General features: G+C 46.4%; 1 protein-coding gene and 1 non-coding gene across 5 annotated transcripts in view; one reads left to right on the top strand and one right to left on the bottom strand.

Annotated features, from left to right (window-relative positions):
* Window positions 1–1,615: 1,615 nt before the first annotated feature.
* TMEM184A (transmembrane protein 184A) overlaps window positions 1,616–18,979 on the bottom strand; it is a 36,500-nt gene continuing 19,136 nt past the window's right edge. For 2 of the 4 annotated variants that reach the window (XM_040441036.1, XM_040441037.1), the window contains exons 2-10: window positions 16,841–16,954; window positions 15,891–16,139; window positions 9,308–9,473; window positions 8,187–8,277; window positions 8,037–8,112; window positions 6,040–6,131; window positions 4,449–4,618; window positions 3,052–3,249; window positions 1,616–2,512 (exon numbers count right to left, since the gene is read on the bottom strand). In XM_040441036.1, the coding sequence (XP_040296970.1) occupies window positions 2,265–2,512; window positions 3,052–3,249; window positions 4,449–4,618; window positions 6,040–6,131; window positions 8,037–8,112; window positions 8,187–8,277; window positions 9,308–9,473; window positions 15,891–16,139; window positions 16,841–16,930 (1,380 nt within the window). In that variant the 5' untranslated portion in view covers window positions 16,931–16,954 and the 3' untranslated portion in view covers window positions 1,616–2,264. The remainder of the gene's footprint in view (window positions 2,513–3,051; window positions 3,250–4,448; window positions 4,619–6,039; window positions 6,132–8,036; window positions 8,113–8,186; window positions 8,278–9,307; window positions 9,474–15,890; window positions 16,140–16,840; window positions 16,955–18,979) is intronic. The other 2 variants (XM_040441039.1, XM_040441040.1) reach the window with 1 other exon arrangement.
* TRNAV-UAC lies at window positions 6,677–6,749 on the top strand. Its single transcript has one exon. It is a non-coding gene; the product is annotated as a tRNA-Val (tRNA).

Below are 18,979 nucleotides of genomic sequence, written 5' to 3'. Positions count from 1 at the left end.
GGTGATAGATAATCAGTTCTCACCTCTCCTGTCCCTTATACTAGTGATGATAATCAATTCTCACTAGAGATGAGCAAATTTCATGTTATGAAATTAATTCACGCTTCGTTTGATGGTAAAAGCAGAATTGCGTTATGGATTCCGTTACCACAGACCATAACGCAATTCTATGACAGAATGCCTTTAGAGGCATTCCGTTATTCATTTAGTCATATGCAGGTCATAGACTTCTATTAACGGATCCGTCCCGTTTCGGTTATGCAGGAGAGGACTCCCCTGCATAACAGAAATGGGACGGATCCGTTTTGCAGCCCATAGACTTCTATTATGACTAAATGAATAACGGAATGCCTCTAAAGGCATTCTGTTATGCATTCCATCATAGAATTGCGTTATGGTCAGTGGTAACAGAATCCATAACGCAATTCTGCTTTTACCACCAAACAAAACGTGAACGAATTTCAAAATATTAAATTTGCTCATCTCTAGTTCTCACCTCTCCTGGTTCTCTATCAGCACTCTGCTTATATAAAGTACATGATCACAATATATATATATATACATACACATATATATATATATATTTTAGGGTATTTTCACACTAGCATTATTCTTTTCCGGCAAAGGAGAGCTCTATGCCGGAAAAGAACTGATCAGGCATATCCCAATGCATTCTGAATGGATAGAAGTCCGTTCAGTTTGCCTTCCGTTCAGTCACTGTCAGGCGTTTTGGCCGGACATAATACCGCAGCATGCTGCGGTATTATATCCGTCCAAAATGCCTGATCAGTCGCCGGAATGCCAGATCCGGCATTAATTCCCAATGACTTGCATTAGTGCCGGATCTGGCATTGCAAAACAACTGAAGGACGGATCCTGTGAAAAAGACTGCAAGACTGATCCGTCCATCCTCATGACAAGCGGAGAGACGGATTCGTTCTTGCAATGCATTTGTAGACTGATCCGCACCCGGATGAGTCTACAAATGCTGTCACACTGATCGGCAGATCCGGCAGGCAGCTCCGACGACGGAACTGCCTGCCGGATCACACTAACGCTAGTGTGAAAGTACCCTTAAGGATATTTGCAAATGCATTTTAATAAAAATTATTTGTGCCCATCCCCCACAACAAGGTGACCTCTACTGGATAGGAACCTACGCTAAATGCTATCTTTTCTGATGCCATTCAGCCTTCAATGGATTCATTGGAGGCTTGCTAGCTCCAGTAGCGGTAGCCTACAGGTCCAGTATATACTGCATGTAGAATCTGCTTATCCATTGGCGGCCGACTGACACCAGCAAAGGTAGCAATTAGCATAGGTTCCTATCCAGTAGAGGTCACCTTGCTGTGGTAGATAATGTATTTTCTTAGAACCTCACATTCATTTATATAGTGAGTATAGCATTAGTTTATATATTCTGTGTTTGCAGAGTGCTGTTGCATTGTGGTTGATTTTGTATTTTCCATCAGGGCGACAAGCTTGTGTCTTTGTCTGGTTTCCAGTTAGGGGTGCAGATCACCAATATTTGAAGGCATACAATGAACTGATAACATTTATCTGCTCTATCCTGACTCTGAACGTATACTGGAAATGACAAAAACACGTAATTGACTCTTTTTCTGAATCCATATCTTTAATAAACTCCCATTTTGACGGAAATATTAAGAAAATCCCAGTCCATCGTTCTGTAATCCAGAGAGATCTGTCCATAAAATGATTCCATTCATCTTCCGGAAACAGCGGCACACAGACCGTATTCTTTGAAATGACTTTGACGCATAGTCCCATTTTTTTATTCTGCATCTGTTATTATTGGGTGTGAGAAGAATATCAATGTAAACGAAGAAAAGACTGTCCGCCAAACTGACCTTGGACTCAAAATTACTCCACCGTGGATTTCTGGGATTGCAGAAGAGCGATTTACAGAAATAAAATAAAAATTACAGGAATAGAAAAAATAATTTTTTGGCTGGATGCAAAAATTATTATAAAAAACATTAAAAAAAAAAGTAAAACGCATCTACTCTGCACAAATACAATACAACAAACAGAAGACAATTGGCTGAAGATGCTCCATCCTTGGCAAGGTCATGACCTGATGCAGACCAATACATTACATATATGTCTCTGTACAGTTTTTTGGGTGGTCATCAATCCCATGCATTGAATGGATCCTTTAAGACACCCACTAGTCAGAAACATTGGTAAACCACAAAGCAGCTACAATCACCGGGCCAGAAACCAAGAGTTTTGGTTAGTCCCTAGAGTTCATCGTCAGATACAATAAGCATCATCTTCTCATTCTGTTTCCTTCTCTTGCTCGACGGTCCTTTGCTGGCACCTGCATGCCCGTTCTGTCCTTGTGATTTTTGCTGCATGTCCTGCATGGACTGTTGGGTGTACTGTTGGTACGTTGGTGAGAAGTTGTGGATGGCATCCTGCACAATGTCATGGGGGCTCATTGTCTCCTTCAAACCGCTGGAAATGCTCTGCATGGGAGCCACGTTTGCTGTAAGAAACAAGGAACAGCGTTATGGAAAATTTCAGCTTTGGAGGACCCAAAATATGTAATGCTTAATTTGCCCTGCGGTGGTGCTGTGGAGAAACTCACCAGCTGATCGCTGGCAGTCCCAGCAGACCACATGATCTGCTTATCTCTGGGGACCCTACAAAGTGGAAAACCCCTAAAAAAAAAATCTCAGATCATGTTGGCATCAGAGCTAGCAGAAGAACACGACCAGATCATGAAATTCTCATAAAGATCCAGTACTGTCAGTCAGGTCTCAAAAAGTGGGACAGCAACAGTTTTAGCATGGCGGTGTTCATCACTGGTAAGGTTCTTAAATTATCTATGGAGATGGTAAATTTTGCATTTAAAGAGTCAATATCTTGAGTAATACCATACTCTCTCCATAGTTGACATCTGCCATGGAAAGATGCAGGGCGGTACAGTTGCCGCCACACAGTGACAGTGTACAGGTCCTATTCTCCACCGAGGGGTGTCAATGATGCCCAAATTATTTCCCAATCCTAGAATGGAGACATTACCTGTTGAGTTCTCTTTCTTCTCCCGATAAACCTGGCAGGTGAAGGCGTACCGCAGGGAAATGGCCGCAAACAGCATTTCAATGCAGATGATGAAGTTCTGATACCCGGCAGCTACTGTCCCTGCACCAACTGGGTTACCATTGATGATCTGTACTTCGGGAATGACCCCGCATCTCTCCAGTATTGCCAGGAGCATTCCTAGAGGAAAAATGGGTGAGATAGTGAGACAGCAAATCCCAGAGCAAATGTCTATTTGAAGGAATCCTCAGAGCAAAAATGATACACTGTATTATCTCTGGTGCTGGATGTAATGGGGCGGGGCATGACAAGGGGTGCTCAGTTTGGTGTCCTCTGGTGTTCTGGGGGGTGGGTGGGGGCGGCATGACTGGAATTATTGGGAGTTCTAAGGGGGTGGGGCATGACACTGGGATTTTCACTCTAGAAGTCTAAGGGGGTGGGGCATGACAAGGATTCTCACACTAGAATTCGAAGAGGGTGGGGCACGACACTGGAACTCTCACTCTAGCAATCTAGGGGGTGAGGCATGACGGATTCTCACTCTGACATTCTAAGGAGGTGGGGCATGACACATTCTCACTCTGGCGTGGGTGGGGCATGACATTCTCACTCTGGCGTGGGTGGGGCATGACACATTCTCACTCTGGCATTCTTAGGGGGCGGGCATGACAAAGGGACTCTCACCGACATTCTAAGGGGGTGGGGCATGACACAGGGATTTGCACACTAGCATTCTAAGGGGGTGGGGCATGACAGGGATGCTCACTCTAGCATTCCAAGGGGGTAGGGCATGACAAGGATTCTCAGTCTAAGATTCTAAGTCAATAGGGGGTGGGGCATGACACTCTCACTCTGGCATTGTAGGGGGTGGGACATGACAGATTCTCACTCTGGCATTCTAAGGAGGCGGGCATTACACAGGGATTTTCACGCTAGCATTCTAAGGGGGTGGGGTATGACACAGGGATTTTCACGCTAGCATTCTAAGGGGGTGGGGTATGACACAGGGATTCTCACTCTGTTCCATGTGTTCTTTGAATATGTGCCATCTACCGCCCCTCACTTTGTCCAAAGTGATCCTTTAAGTAGTTAATCAAGGATAAAAATACAGTTCCCAAATCCTACCCTCCATGAGAAAGAGATCTTGGGGGTTCTTGCTGCCTGCATCTTCCTGATCATGACCACCATAGCCGTAAGTGTTGTCATAGTCCACAGTCATATACACGCTCTCTGTGTCAGATCATATCCAGCGGACGTATCTATAGCGTGGACCATGACATCACTCCAGGTAGCCACTGAGGGTGTGATGACTAGGAGGAATCCGGTCAGGAGAGCCACCAAGGGGATTAGAAAGTATTGAGCCAGTGATGTGCACCAACCTTGCCAAAATGATAGAAAGATGACCGCTTTGATGGTTAGAAACTTCAGCACGGGCTCAAAGGGGTGCAGCAGCTCCTTGGTGGCAAAGTAGAAGAGAAACAAGGCGTAGAGAGCCAGGCTGACGGAGAAGTTATATATAATTGTGATATACAGGTAGCCGCTCTGAACGCTGAAAGAGAAGAGCAGAGTAATCAAGATGTTTGTGAACAGTTCTAGTAAAAAACGTTACAGGAATACTTGTTTAAAGGGGGATTCTGACTGCGTTACATTATCCCCTATTCACAGGATAGGTGATAACTATTACATCAGTAGGGGTCCTACTACTGGGACCCACACGATCACAAGTACAGGGCCCCCACACCCGGCGCAGCCCCTCGTAATGGATCGACTGATTGGACATGCGCTCCGTTTATTTCTATGAGAGTTCAGGAGATAGCCGAGTACAGCTATCTCTGGAACTCCCGCTCCGTTCATTTTGGGGGCTTCTCATGATAGGTGGGGGTTGCATCATCTATCCTGTGGAAAGGGGATAACTTAACGGAACTGGAATACTCCGCTGGGACCCACACCTATATCAAGAACAGAGCGGGGAAAGTGGTGGCCGGAGGACCCTGGGCCCGGCCACCACCAAGTGCTCTCCCCATAGAAGTCAATGGGAGAGCACCGCGCATGCGCGGCCACCGCTCCCATTCACTTCTACGGGCCACGACGGAAATAGCCGATCCAGCGCTCAGCTATTTTTCGCAACCTCATGGAAATGAATAGAGGCCAGCTGCGCATGTGCAGTGCGCCCTCCACCACTTTCAGGGCTCCGTTCTCAGTGTAAAAGTGGGTCTCAGAGGGTGGTACCCGCATCTATCAGACAATGGGGGCATATCCTATTGAGATGCCCCCATTGTCTGAGATGGAAAAAAAACCTTTAGGTTCATTCATTTGTTTACTGGCCCTTTAAGAGTGTTACAATGGCATGTAATTCCACAGCTGGCCTGTAGAGGGCACCAGTTTAATATAGTGTTATGTACAGGGAGTAGCGCTTGTCACATGGTATCTTCTATATGGGAATGTAAGGGGTGAATAGTCCAGAAATACAGTAACCAGTGCAATCACCTATCCCATAATTTATGAATTATTTAAAAAATATATATAAATCAAAAAACATTTTTTTTTTAAAAGATGGAATATTATAAATAAAATACATTCTAGTGTTAGGAAGCATTGTATCAGGTTTGTTTGGATGATGGCCATCCCTCCCGCCTCCCCGATCCATATATCTGCACACTCAGCTCAGCCGGGCATGCATGTGTGCTGAACGATGACAGGGGTGAAAGTCGTTGCCAGACTCCTCTGGGGATGGGTTACCACCCCTGAGAACAGGGGATCGGTCATGTTGGAATTCAACAGCCGTTCCTCATCTCCCCTGGTATCTGCCATCGGGGGGAGAGATGGCAGCCCTTAGATGCCGTTACACGACACAGCTGTGTACCTGTGCCATCTACCCGAAGTCCATACGTAATAGTAGGTCCAGAGGCGGGAAGAGGGTGCAGAGCCATATCTGCATAAAAGTATTAATACCACCTAATAATCACTCACTTGAAATCCCCGTCATGGTATTTCCCAAATGCTTGTAGGATTATTGTGACGACCGCCATGATGGGCTTCACTATACAGAACTGCAGGGTGGCCTGTGAGAAGAGAATACCGCCATGATATACCGTGTAGAAAGAACGTACAAGTCCTTCTCCGATTGTGTAATATTATACTATCTATCCTTCCATCTCTATCTATCTCATATCTATCTAATATCTATCTATATCTCATATCTATTTATCCATCTTATATCTATCTCTCTCTCTCATATCTATCTAATATCTATATCTCATATCTATCTAATATCTATCCATCTTGAATACTGTACATACAAATAAATGTGAAATGGGTAACTAGTTATATTATTATTATTTGGTTAGACCCCATCATGAGGTTATTCCCGTTATTAGCTGTAGTACTGTGGAGAGCCACTCGGAGGCGCACAGTTATCTCTGCCGGACAGAGTGTATTCATTCCTATGGACGCCATGTAATGCTTCCTCCCTTGAATCGCTCATTCCCCCCCATCCATATCTTCCCTCACATGGGTAACGGTTAAAGGGGCAGTGACACTTGTCCTGGAGACCCCCCCCCCCCCACACGTGACGTTAGTGCACAGCTGAGGACTGGGAGCAGCAGATGGTTCCATAGTGTAGTGGTTATCACGTCTGCTTTACACGCAGAAGGTCCTGGGTTCGAGCCCCAGTGGAACCACTTTTTCTGCCTCCTCACCGATACACTGTGGTACATTCTTAAAATGATCATTTAAAGGAAAATCTTCCTAGAAGACCATATTCCCACAAAGCAATGTACCCCCAAGGTTCACGTACACCGAGGACTAACCAGTCAGACTCCCAACTTTTTTTTTTTTTGTCTAGGTCAGGGATGCCCAACCAGTGGCCCTCCAGCTGTTGTAATACTACAACTCCCAGCATGCCCGGACAGCCTACAGCCATCAGCCAACAGGAGGGCATGATGGAAGTTGTAGTTTTACAACAGCTTAATGGCCGCAGGTTGAGCATCCCTGGTCTAGGTAGTCACCACCTTATTTGCAGTCTTTTGCATTAATTAACCCTGCGACGGCTCTGCACTGTGCATACGTCCTGGGAACAGCCGAGCGTTGACTCATCCCGGTTTCTCTCTCTGCTCTCGAATTCCTCTCTAATTATAGGTAGACACTAAGGAATCCACCCAGTCCTGTGAAGTCGGTTTCCTTCTTGCAGTCTTTTTGTGTGCCTTTAGCCTTCGGAAGCAACAGGAGGCGCATGGACTGCTACCGGGGTCTGTATCGTGGACCCATCCGCCATGCTGTGCACCCCTGTCCATAGATCTATTTCAGTTCTCGTCTCCATCTATCAACCCTCTCTTGGTTCTTGCTCAGTCAACGACCTACAACGCTCATCCTCCCCGATTACATACTCTCGTTTCCATCGGCAGGACTTCTCCTGTGGGTCTCCATATCTCAGTACTACGGACAGAATGATGTTGTAATGGCTGCCCGGCAGGGGGTCCCAGGTGTCAGCTGTTTGAGGAGGCTGCAGGTCTTCGGTAAGCTTACCAAGCACAGCGCCATTCATTGCATAGTGGCTGTGATTGGTATTGCAGCTCAGCCCCATTCATTTGAATGGGACTACTGAGCTGTGCCTAGGTCATGTGACCGATGAATGTGACATCACTGGCCTAGGAAGAGACGTCATCGTGTCTTCATACACCCGATTGGCGGGGGTTGCCTGGAGTCAATCTGATATTGAGAACTTATCCTGAGGAGAGGTCAGCAATATCTGAGTCTCATAAAACCCCTTTAACCCCTACTTTGCTGCCTTTTATATCCAGGAATCATATACCTATAGTCAGGAAATGATTCTGAGGGCCCACCCTCTGTGTATATAGGAGTTTAAGGGCCCGCTATGGGTCCATTATTGTCAGAGCTTGGGCCCACCGAACGATCCTCTGGTGGGCTAGTAACCCTATCCAAGCTCCGGCGTAAACACCTCTCCTTACCTGTTTGCAGAATCGGAGGAAGCCAATGGAGTAGGACATTCCTTGGAGACAGCAGGTCCCATAGAAGCAGCTGGATCTGATGGAGAGACGTGCAGACCGTGAGCCAGATTCCGAGCACTCGGCATACAGATCATCCATGAAGGCACTTACTTTACGGGCTTTCCACGTATCTCCGTCATGATGGCGCTCTCTCCGCCGAGATACTCGAAGCAGAGGCTGAGGAAACTGTATATAACAAAGGCTGCGTGACAAAAATAAAAGGGGAGTTCATGAGGCCGATAGAACGCTATTCATTAGTGCTATTTCACGAGGAATACAATTACTTGCTAAAACAGACATGTCTGGAGCGGTGACAGGTTTTTAAGGAGGTATCCTCAGGATAGGTCATCAATATCCATCCGATCAGTGGGAGGGTCTGTCTCCGGGAAACCCCTCCAATCTGCTGTTTGAAGGGGCTGCAGGACTTGGACGAGCAATGCTGAATATTCATACTATACCAAGCACAGCGCCATACATTGCATAGTGGCCATGGCTGGTACTGCAGCTCAATGCCATTGAGCTGCGTAAAGGCCATACGACCATTAAACATGATGTCACAGGCTAACTAAGAGGCAGCAGTGCTCACCAAAGTGCTGCGGCCCATAAAACGGCTGATCAGCGGGTACCCCTACCAATCTGACAATGATAACCTAACCCGAGGGTAAGTCATCAATGTTTAAAGGGTCTCTTCAAACTCATGACACTGGCTGATCTGTTCCATGTGCACTTGGCAGCTGAAGGCATCCGTGTTGGTCCCATGTTCATATGTGCCCGCATTTCTGAGAAGAATGAAGTTTTAATATATGCAAATGAGCCTCTAGGAGCAACGGGGGCGTTACCATTGCACCTAGAGGCTCTGCTCTCTCTGCAACTGCCACTCCCTCTGCACTTTGATTGTCAGGGCCGGGCAGGTGTGATGACGTTTGCACTGCTTGGTCCATAAAAATGCAGACAGTGCGGCAGGTGCAGAGAGAGCATAACCTCTAGGTGTAATGGCAACGCCCCCGTTGCTCCTAGAGAATCATTTGCATATAGTAAAACTTCATTTTTCTCAGCAATGCGGGCACATATGAACATGGGACCAACACAGATGCCTTCAGCTGCCAAGTGCACATGTAACAGGTCAGCCAGTGTCATAGGGACAAAACTGCTGACAGATGCCCTTTAAGTCCCGAGAGACCCCTTTAACCGGGCTATGACCGTGGAGTTACACTTTAATTCTTCCTCCTCACCTTCATAGCAATCCCTGACTGAGTCGAAATACACATAGTACTGGTCGTTGCCTATGAGCAACAGGCTCAGCCAGGAGTCGAAGGAGTAAATGGGCACAATAAAGAGGATCCGGATGATATAACGCTGCTCTTTGGGAATCGTGTAATTTCGTAGATGAAGGTAGATCTGTGAATAGGATAAGAAAAAACACAGGTTACGGATTTACAGTAGGAAAAGGCGTGTTGGGAATGACCCAGCCATGAGTACAATAAAGTCTACTCTACCTGCATACCGACCAATCGATCCCTGAGGGCGACGCTAGTCAGTCAGCGAGCGCGGTACAAGGGTCACGTCCCTGATCAAATATCATTTGGGCCGGTGGCAGATGGAGATATCGCTGTAGGTATGACAACAGGCAATAAAGCATGGGATCCGAGCGGCTCGGCCTCACTGCGCATGCTCAGCTGCTGATTACACGCCACAGGGTTGGCGATTAGCCTTATGTCATATATGACTCAATACCTCATGTGGGATCAGCCATTATCTCATAGCCTCCCACCCCCACCTCCGGACTGAACGGCTGAGTTATAGCTGACGGCAGGGAATAAGGATGCAAGACAATTACTCATGTGTCACATGTAAGAGATGAGTGACACGTGCGGATTTATAGTAGGGGAGACATGACGTCATCAGGGTCACATGTTATAATGTATCATATGACTGGGAAGATATGGAGATTATCATATACGGGGTTTCTAATATCCCTGAGGCTCGTACATAGGATAAGCCATCAATATGTGAATGATCAGGGAATCAACGCCTTCACGTGAGAGAGGCAGAACTTTCCGACGTGTCTGAAAAAGCGCTTGGTCAGATATGTATATTTCTCTGTAAAAGGCTTTGTGCCAGAATCCAAACTTTTCCACCAATCCGCCAGGGCTCCGACTGCTGGGGACTCCAACGAACATAAGAATGTGGGTCTCATGCCCCCCCGTTTGAATGGACTGATAGTGAAGCATGTGCACTACGGCTTCAGTCAATCTCTAAGGCACTGGCAGAGATAGTCAAGTACTGCGCTCAGCTTTCTCAGTCAGTCCCATAGACTTTGAATGGAGCAGAACCGTACGCGCTCGCCGCTCCGGTCCAATAGGAGGTTTGTTCTTGTGATCAGTGGAGATCCCAGTGATCACCTATATGGTGGACTGGTAAGTTTTGATACTCGTACAGCCCCCTTTAACTTCCTTAAAGGGGTTTTCCGGTAAAACATAAAATTCCTATTTATCGGCTCCACATCGCTCCTGCCCTCCATGCTGCCCCTGTTCTTTCCTTCTTCCGGTCCTGGCACTGTTTGCATCCAGCATGGTCACATGCACCGCTCCAGCCAGGGGTGCACCACCAATGAGGCCAGGTGAGGCGATCACAGGTAGGTACATGAGGGGGCAGTTTCATTTTTTGCCTCAGGCAGGCAGAAAGACTAGGTGCACCCCTGCTGAAAGCCAATGACTGACTTTACCAGTGACGCGCTGCTTATGGTCACATCACCGCTGATTCCAGTCATTGGCTGGAGAGGTGCATGTGACCATGCTGGATGCAAGCAGTGCCAGGACCGGAAGATGGAGAGAACGGGAGCAGCATGGAGGCCCGGAGCGGCATGGAGCAGGCAAGTAGGAATCTTTTGTTTCATGGCCCATGCTGCAGAAATTTGATTAAAAATGTTTTACCGGAAAACCCCTTTAATGAGAGCTGATGCATGTTTTTACAGCAGTCATTAATGGGCTCTATTCCGGGAGCCCAGCTTTCACATGATGGCTGGGCTACTGCTTTAACGGCCTGGATCAGCAGAAGGGCCTATCCAGGCTGTTTAACATTTTAGATGCTGCGGTCAATAGCGACTGCGGCATCTAAGTGGTTTAGAGGGAGGGGCTTCCTCTCTCAGTCATCGGCACCCTGCAAATGAGATTGGGGGGTGCCGATGTCTATACACTGTATCCAGGGGCCTAATGAAGGCCCCTAGGTCTGCCTGTATACAGCGGGGCAAAAAAGTATTTAGTCAGCCACCAATTGTGCAAGTTCTCCCACTTAAAAAGATAGGAGAGGCCTGTAATTTTCATTATAGGTATACCTCAACTATAAGAGACGGAATGAGAAAAAGAAAATCCAGGAAATCACATTGTCTGATTTTTAAAGAATTTATTTGCAAATTATGGTAGAAAATAAGTATTTGGTCAATAACAAAAGTTAATCTCAGTACTTTGTTATATACCCTTTGTTGGCAATAACAGAGGTCAAACGTTTTCTGTAAGTCTTCACAAGGTGTTCACACTCCATTCCTCCATGCAGATCTCCTCTAGAGCAGTGATGTTTTGGGGCTGTCGCTGAGCAACACGGACTTTCAACTTCCTCCAAAGGTTTTCTATGGGGTTGAGATCTGGAGACTGGCTAGACCACTCCAGGACCTTGAAATGCTTCTTACGAAGCCACTCCTTGGTTGCCCGGGCGGTGTGTTTGGGATCATTGTCATGCTGAAAGACCCAGCCCCGTTTCATCTTCAATGCCCTTGCTGATGGAAGGAGGTTTTCACTCAAAATCTCACGATACATGGCCCCAATCATTCTTTCCTTTACACGGATCAGTCGTCCTGGTCCCTTTGCAGATAAACAACCCCAAAGCATGATGTTTTCACCCCCATGCTTCACAGTAGGTATAGTGTTCTTTGAAAGCAACTCAGCATTCTTTCTCCTCCAAACACGACGAGTTGAGTTTTTACCAAAAAGTTCTACTTTGGTTTCATCTGACCATATGACATTCTCCCAATCCTCTTCTGGATCATCCATAGCAAACTTCAGACGGGCCCGGACATGTACTGGCTTAAGCAGGGATACACGTCTGGCACTGCAGGATTTGAGTCCCTGGCGGCGTAGTGTGTTACTGATGGTAGCCTTTGTTACTTTGGTCCCAGCTCTCTGCAGGTCATTCACTAGGTCTCCCCGTGTGGTTCTGGGATTTTTGCTCACCGTTCTTGTGATCATTTTTGACCCCACGGGGTGAGATTTTGCGTGGAGCCCCAGATCAAGGGAGATTATCAGTGGTCTTGTAGGTCTTCCATTTTCTAATAATTGCTCCACAGTTGATTTCTTCACACCAAGCTGCTTGCCTATTGCAGATTCAGTCTTCCCAGCCTGGGGCAGGTCTACAATTTTGTTTCTGGTGTCCTTCGACAGCTCTTTGGTCTTGGCCATAGTGGAGTTTGGAGTGCGACTGTTTGAGGTTGTGGACAGGTGTCTTTTATACTGATGACAAGTTCAAACAGGTGCCATTAATACAGGTAACGAGTAGAGCACAGAGGAGCCTCTTAAAGAAGAAGTTTGTTTGTAGGTGACCAAATACTTATTTTACCGAGGAATTTACTAATTAATTCATTAGAAATCCTACAATGCGATTTCCTGTAATCTTTCCCCCCATTCTGTCTCTCATAGTTGAGGTGTACCTATGATGAAAATTACAGGCCTCTCATCTTTTTAAGTGGGAGAACTTGCACAATTGGTGGCTTTTTTGCCCCACTGTATATGCCTATAAGGCTGTGTCAGAGGCACAGCCTCATAGTCAGTATCCCACTGCCAGGATTTAGAATACTGTAGTAGGGTATAAGTAGAACAGTGTATTATAGAAGTGATCAGAAGATCACACTTCAAAAGGGACTAAGTGGTAAAAAAAAAAAAAAAACCTTTTTCCATTAAAAATTTTCAGTGGAAAAAAAAAAATGCAAAAATAAAAAACCTCCTCCAAATATTTGGTATCGTCATGATTGTAATGACCCAAACTATACAATTATCACCTAATTCATCCTGCACAGTGAACTATTGGGGCAATGGGCAGGAGACATCAGCTTCTCTCCTGGGCGGTCCTTCTCCCTGCTGTGACGTTCTGTGCTGCGATTGGACAGCGCTACAGCCAGGGAGAAGGACCGCCCAGGAGAGAAGCTGAGGTCTCCTCCCCATTGCCCCAATAGTAGTAATTAGCATACGGAGCAGGAGACAGTAATGGGGGCACAGCGGGCGAACGGAGCGGCGCCCAGGAATAATAGTAAGTGCAGGGACATCCCTGGGCACCGCTCTATGTAGCCTGGTAACTTAAAGTCCGGGCCCATTTAAAATCCTCCTATCATTGGTGGCGCTGTGCGCCCGCCCCTGTCTCCTCATTGGTGGCAGCGGCGGCAGCAGTACAGGGGGGAGGGAGACACTGCTTCCTTCTCCCCTGTGCTGCTGAGGGAACATGAGCGTGCTGACAGCAGCGCGCTCATGTTCTGTGATACTAGACTGCGCAGCACCGCAGCCCAGTATAGAAAAAATAGAAATCCCGGTATCGTATTGATACGGGGACAAAAGTATCAATTGGGTATCGAAATTTCAATACCCGCAACAACACAATTTTTTTTTATCAAAAAGTGTTATTTACCCCAAAAATGCATACAGGAAGAAGGGGTTAAATAAGGTGTCAGTCCCTACAAGGGGCCCCTACAGGGTGCGCCATATTCTCCCAACTCTGAAATCAGACCAGACCATTAGTTGTGGTCAATGCCAGGAAGCTGCTCTCTGAATGAACAAGCCTTCAGCTCGAGAGAGATCAGTACATCTGAGAATTGCATTTTTTGCTCTATATACAGGCTCTAATGTCCGGCATAGAAAGCAAATGCGAGGAGCGGGGGTCCTAGTGACAGGGTGTCATTAAAAAGGGGGTTCTCCATCGGTCAGAGACTGCTGGCAGTGATTGACTTCATCATGTCAGGGGCTCTCTTGCGGATGACTGTCTGTGGCTCTGATGCTTTATGGCATGTAATATACTGGTCCTATCTTCCATATATTCAATACTAAGACATTTTAACAGTTACATTCCTTTTAGTTGTGAGATCCCTGATAATTACACAGTCAGAGCTGCAATTATCAGATAATGGCAGGCAGTCAGAAAACAGCAGGAGCGGTGCAGGATTAGAAAAACATGGCCGCTTTCTTCGGGAAACAGCACCACACTTGTCTGTTGGTAGGGTTTGGTATTGCAGCTGAACACAGACGTGAATGGAGCTGAGCTGTAATACCACACACAACCTGTGCACAGGTGTGGCGCTGTTTTTTTTTAGATCAAAGAAGCCATGTTTCTTTTATTCTGTACAATTCCTAAAATATACCATTAAAGTCCAGTGGGTAGGGGTCCAACAGATACGATTTAATCTGATCGTTAGAACAAAGTCTGCCTGGTCAGCCATTGAGTATATAGGGCTGACTGTGGCGTCTTATTTGGTAATTGTCATTGACAGCTTTCTGTAAAGCAGTGAGGCACAAAAGATGGTGGCCATTTCAACTTCCAGACTCCTGAAAGACACAGCTGAGTAATCCTACAACAAGGTGTCCAATCCTACATCCAATCCTACAATGATACATCCAATTCTAAAATCATACATCCAATCCTACAGCGACATGTCCAATTGTACATCCAATCCTATAATTATACCATTTAGTCCTACAACAGTACATTCTAATTTTACAATGATACGTCAAATTGTAAATCCAATTCTACAGCGATGCATCCAGTCCTACAGCGATACACCCAGTCCTACAGCGATACACCCAGTCCTACAGCGATACATCCAATTCTATAAATATACAGTACAGACCAAAAGTTTAAACACACCTTCTCATTCAAAGAGTTTTCTTTATTTTCATGACTATGAAGACATCAAAACTATGAATTAACACATGTGGAATTATATACATAACAAACAAGTGTGAAACAACTGAAAATATGTCATATTCTGGGTTCTTCAAAGTAGCCACCTTTTGCTTTGATTACTGCTTTGCACACTCTTGGCATTCTCTTGATGAGCTTCAAGAGGTAGTCCCCTGAAATGGTTTTCACTTCACAGGTGTGCCCTGTCAGGTTTAATAAGTGGGATTTCTTGCCTTATAAATGGGGTTGGGACCATCAGAATTTGTATTATGGCAAGAAAAAAGCAGCTAAGTAAAGAAAAACGAGTGGCCATCATTACTTTAAGAAATGAAGGTCAGTCAGTCAGTCAGCCGAAAAATTGGGAAAACTTTGAAAGTAAGGGCTATTTGACCATGAAGGAGAGTGATGGGGTGCTGCGCCAGATGACCTGGCCTCCACAGTCACCGGACCTGAACCCAATCGAGATGGTTTGGGGTGAGCTGGACCGCAGAGTGAAGGCAAAAGGGCCAACAAGTGCTAAGCATCTCTGGGAACTCCTTCAAGACTGTTGAAAGACCATTTCAGGTGACTACCTCTTGAAGCTCATCAAGAGAATGCCAAGAGTGTGCAAAGCAGTAATCAAAGCAAAAGCTGGCTACTTTGAAGAACCTAGAATATGACATATTTTCAGTTGTTTCACACTTGTTTGTTATGTATATAATTCCACATGTGTTAATTCATAGTTTTGATGCCTTCATAGTCATGAAAATAAAGAAAACTCTTTGAATGAGAAGGTGTGTCCAAACTTTTGGTCTGTACTGTACATTCAGGCCTACAACAATACATTCCAATTTTACAATGATACGTCCAATCCTACAATGATGCAAGTGGCATTTTTCTTACCTGGTGGCACGTCAGTAGCAGAGCCGTCCAGACAAACAAGCCCGAGATGCCCTTCGCAGCAGCAGTTGTCAGAAATAACCGTTCCCCATCTGCAGAAGTATTGGAAGCGGTCCGAAGCTCTGCGGCGGTATTAACCTTCATAGTAAATAACTCTGCCAGGGTGCTTAGCGTGGTCTGAACCAGCTTCGTGGGATCCTGAGTGGACAGCGACACGTTTAACTCCATCGGTTCTGCCGTTGTATTGTCCATCTGCGTAAAGGGAGAAAAGGTGCAAAGGTAAATTCAGAGACACATGACAGGCGCAGGACGGGTTACAGAAGCAATGATCGTCTCATACAAGAGGAGGGGCAATGTGCATGGCACAGAGCAGATGATGCACAGATGTAGCAGAGCTGACTTTGTTTTAAGGCCTTATAGCAATATTGTTATCTGTGGTTTTACATAGGACTGCAGTCAGGTTTCTGACAAGTGTCTTGATGATAAAGAATATCGAACCAGTCATCAGATAAGAGGGATAAAATGATTCTGCTGCCGGCACCCGCCTCCTGTATTAAAAGTTAAAGACGACGTTTCATGAGCAGGCTACACAGAGCGGCGCCCAGGGATCTCCCTGCACTTACTATTATTCCTGGGCACCGCTCCGTTCGCCCGCTGTGCCGCCATTACTGTCTCCTGCTCCGTATGCTACTATTGGGGCAATGGGCAGGAGACATCAGCTTCTCTCCTGGGCGTTCCTTCTCCCTGCTGTGACGTTCTGTGCTGCGATTGGACAGCGCTACAGCCAGGGAGAAGGAACGCCCAGGAGAGAAGCTGAGGTCTCCTCCCCATTGCCCCAATAGTAGTAATTAGCATACGGAGCAGGAGACAGTCATGGTGGCACAGCGGGCGAACCAGTCATCAGATCAGAGGGAAGTATTGGAAGCGGTCCGAAGCTCTGCGGCGGTATTAACCTTCATAGTAAATAACTCTGCCAGGGTGCTTAGCGTGTTCTGAACCACCGGCGTGGGATCCTGAGTGGACAGCGACACGTTTAACTCCATCGGTTCTGCCGTTGTGTTGTCAATCTCTGTAAAGGGAGAAAAGGTGCAAAGGTAAATTCAGAGACACATGACAGGCGCAGGACGGGTTACAGAAGCAATGATCGTCTCATACAAGAGGAGGGGCAATGTGCATGGCACAGAGCAGATGATGCACAGATGTAGCAGAGCTGACTTTGTTTTAAGGCCTATAGCAATATTGTTATCTATGGTTTTACATAGGACTGCAGTCAGGTTCCTGACAAGTGTCTTGATGATAAAGAATATCGAACCAGTCATCAGATCAGAGGGATAAAATGATTAGATCTATGCAGAATCGAATCTAGACCTTCTGTCACAAGAGGCAAATACATAGCTCATTGCCCCCAGGGTCGGACTGTACCACCATGCAAACCAAGAAAGTGCTTGAGGCCGGGGGGGGGGGGGGGGGGGGGGCCTTTTGAACTGTAGAGTGGTTGCAGAAGTACATAGGCTGCACCGCTAAGCTGAGTGTGTTTTTTTTTAGGCAGATGGGGCAGAGCTTAGCGGTACAATGGGGCCCCCATACATAAAACTTTGCTTGGGGGCCCCATTAATGCAAAATCTGCCCCTGATTTCCCTACCCCCTTATATATCATTCATGACCTTTGGTCTTTCCAAATGCAACATCTCTCAAGTGCAACTCTTAAGTGCACAGACTGAATTATACCAGAATTGGACCACAGGTATTTACAGACATAGTCAATGCTAACAATGTTTAAATTTTTCCTCTTACTCCTCCTACTTTTCCACAACCTCCTGAAATACCCACACATCCATTCACCCAGCAAGGAACTATTCATCTCTTCCTCCATCTTACCTTCTCATCTGACAGCTTGCACAAACCTTTTTGCCAACATAAAACACTTCCTTCCCAAACACACACAGACACCTCATGCCCTCTCTTATTCTCATCTATTAACACTTTCTCTGCTTCTCCTTACTCCTGGTGATATCTCTCCAAATCCAGGACCCAGTCAACAAATCCCCACTATCACCTCCACGTCCCACTACAAATCTTCTACAAATTTCAGCAACCCCTTAAACCTAATTACTATTCCTCTGACCCCTGCTCCTTTCGTTCCTCTTGCAGGAGCATTATGGAACGCACGCTCTGTCTGTAACAAACTGTCCTACATTCATGAACTTTTCATCTCTCAGAACCTTTCCTTTCTGGGTCTCACAGAAACATGGCTGACACCCTCAGACACCTCCTCCCCTGCTGCACTTTCTTATAGTGGATTTCAATTCACTCACACCCCCCGCCCCGGCTGCAAACATGGTGGAGGAGTTGGTCTTCTCCTATCAGACACCTGCTCCTACAGCCCAACTCCACTGCCACCCTCTATTACGCTCACCTCATTTGAAGAGCACTTTGTTCGCATCTACTCTCCCTCCAACCTTCAAGTAGCCGTCATTTACCGCCCTCCAGGCCCAGCCACCATCTTTCTTGACCACTTTAACACCTGGCTACTACACTTTCTTTCTGCCGACATCCCCACTATCATCATGGGTGACTTCAACATCCCTATTGACACGTGCCACTTGGCCGCCTCTAAACTCCTGTCACTCTCTTCCTCCTTCGGCCTATCACAGTGGTCTTCAGCTCCCACCCACAGAGATGGTCACACTCTGGATCCGATCTTTACCCGCCTCTGCTCCCTATCTAACCTTTCTAATTCGCCTCTCCCCCTATCCGACCACAACCTACTCCCCTTCTCTTCACTGGTCTCTTCTGCAGCTCCCCCGGTCCACACACTAGCACACCCCCGCAGGAACCTCAAACATCTCGATTTTCGCTTGCTTTCTGACTCTCTTCTCCCACTCTCTACCATCTGTTCCCTCTAAGACCCAGAAGCTGCTACCACCCTATATAACACCACAATAAGTACAGCTCTGGACACTGTTGCCCCCCTCACACACAAATAAACCCGAAAAATCAACAGACAACCCTGGCACACCAACCTGAACAAAAAACTAAGACAAGCTTCCAGGGCTGCTGAGCGTCGATGGAAGAAATCCCATTCTAAAGAT

The sequence above is a fragment of the Bufo bufo genome, chromosome 7, assembly GCF_905171765.1.
Source record: "Bufo bufo chromosome 7, aBufBuf1.1, whole genome shotgun sequence".
Lineage (NCBI taxonomy): Eukaryota > Metazoa > Chordata > Amphibia > Anura > Bufonidae > Bufo > Bufo bufo.
This window is presented reverse-complemented; position numbering and strand designations above follow the sequence as displayed.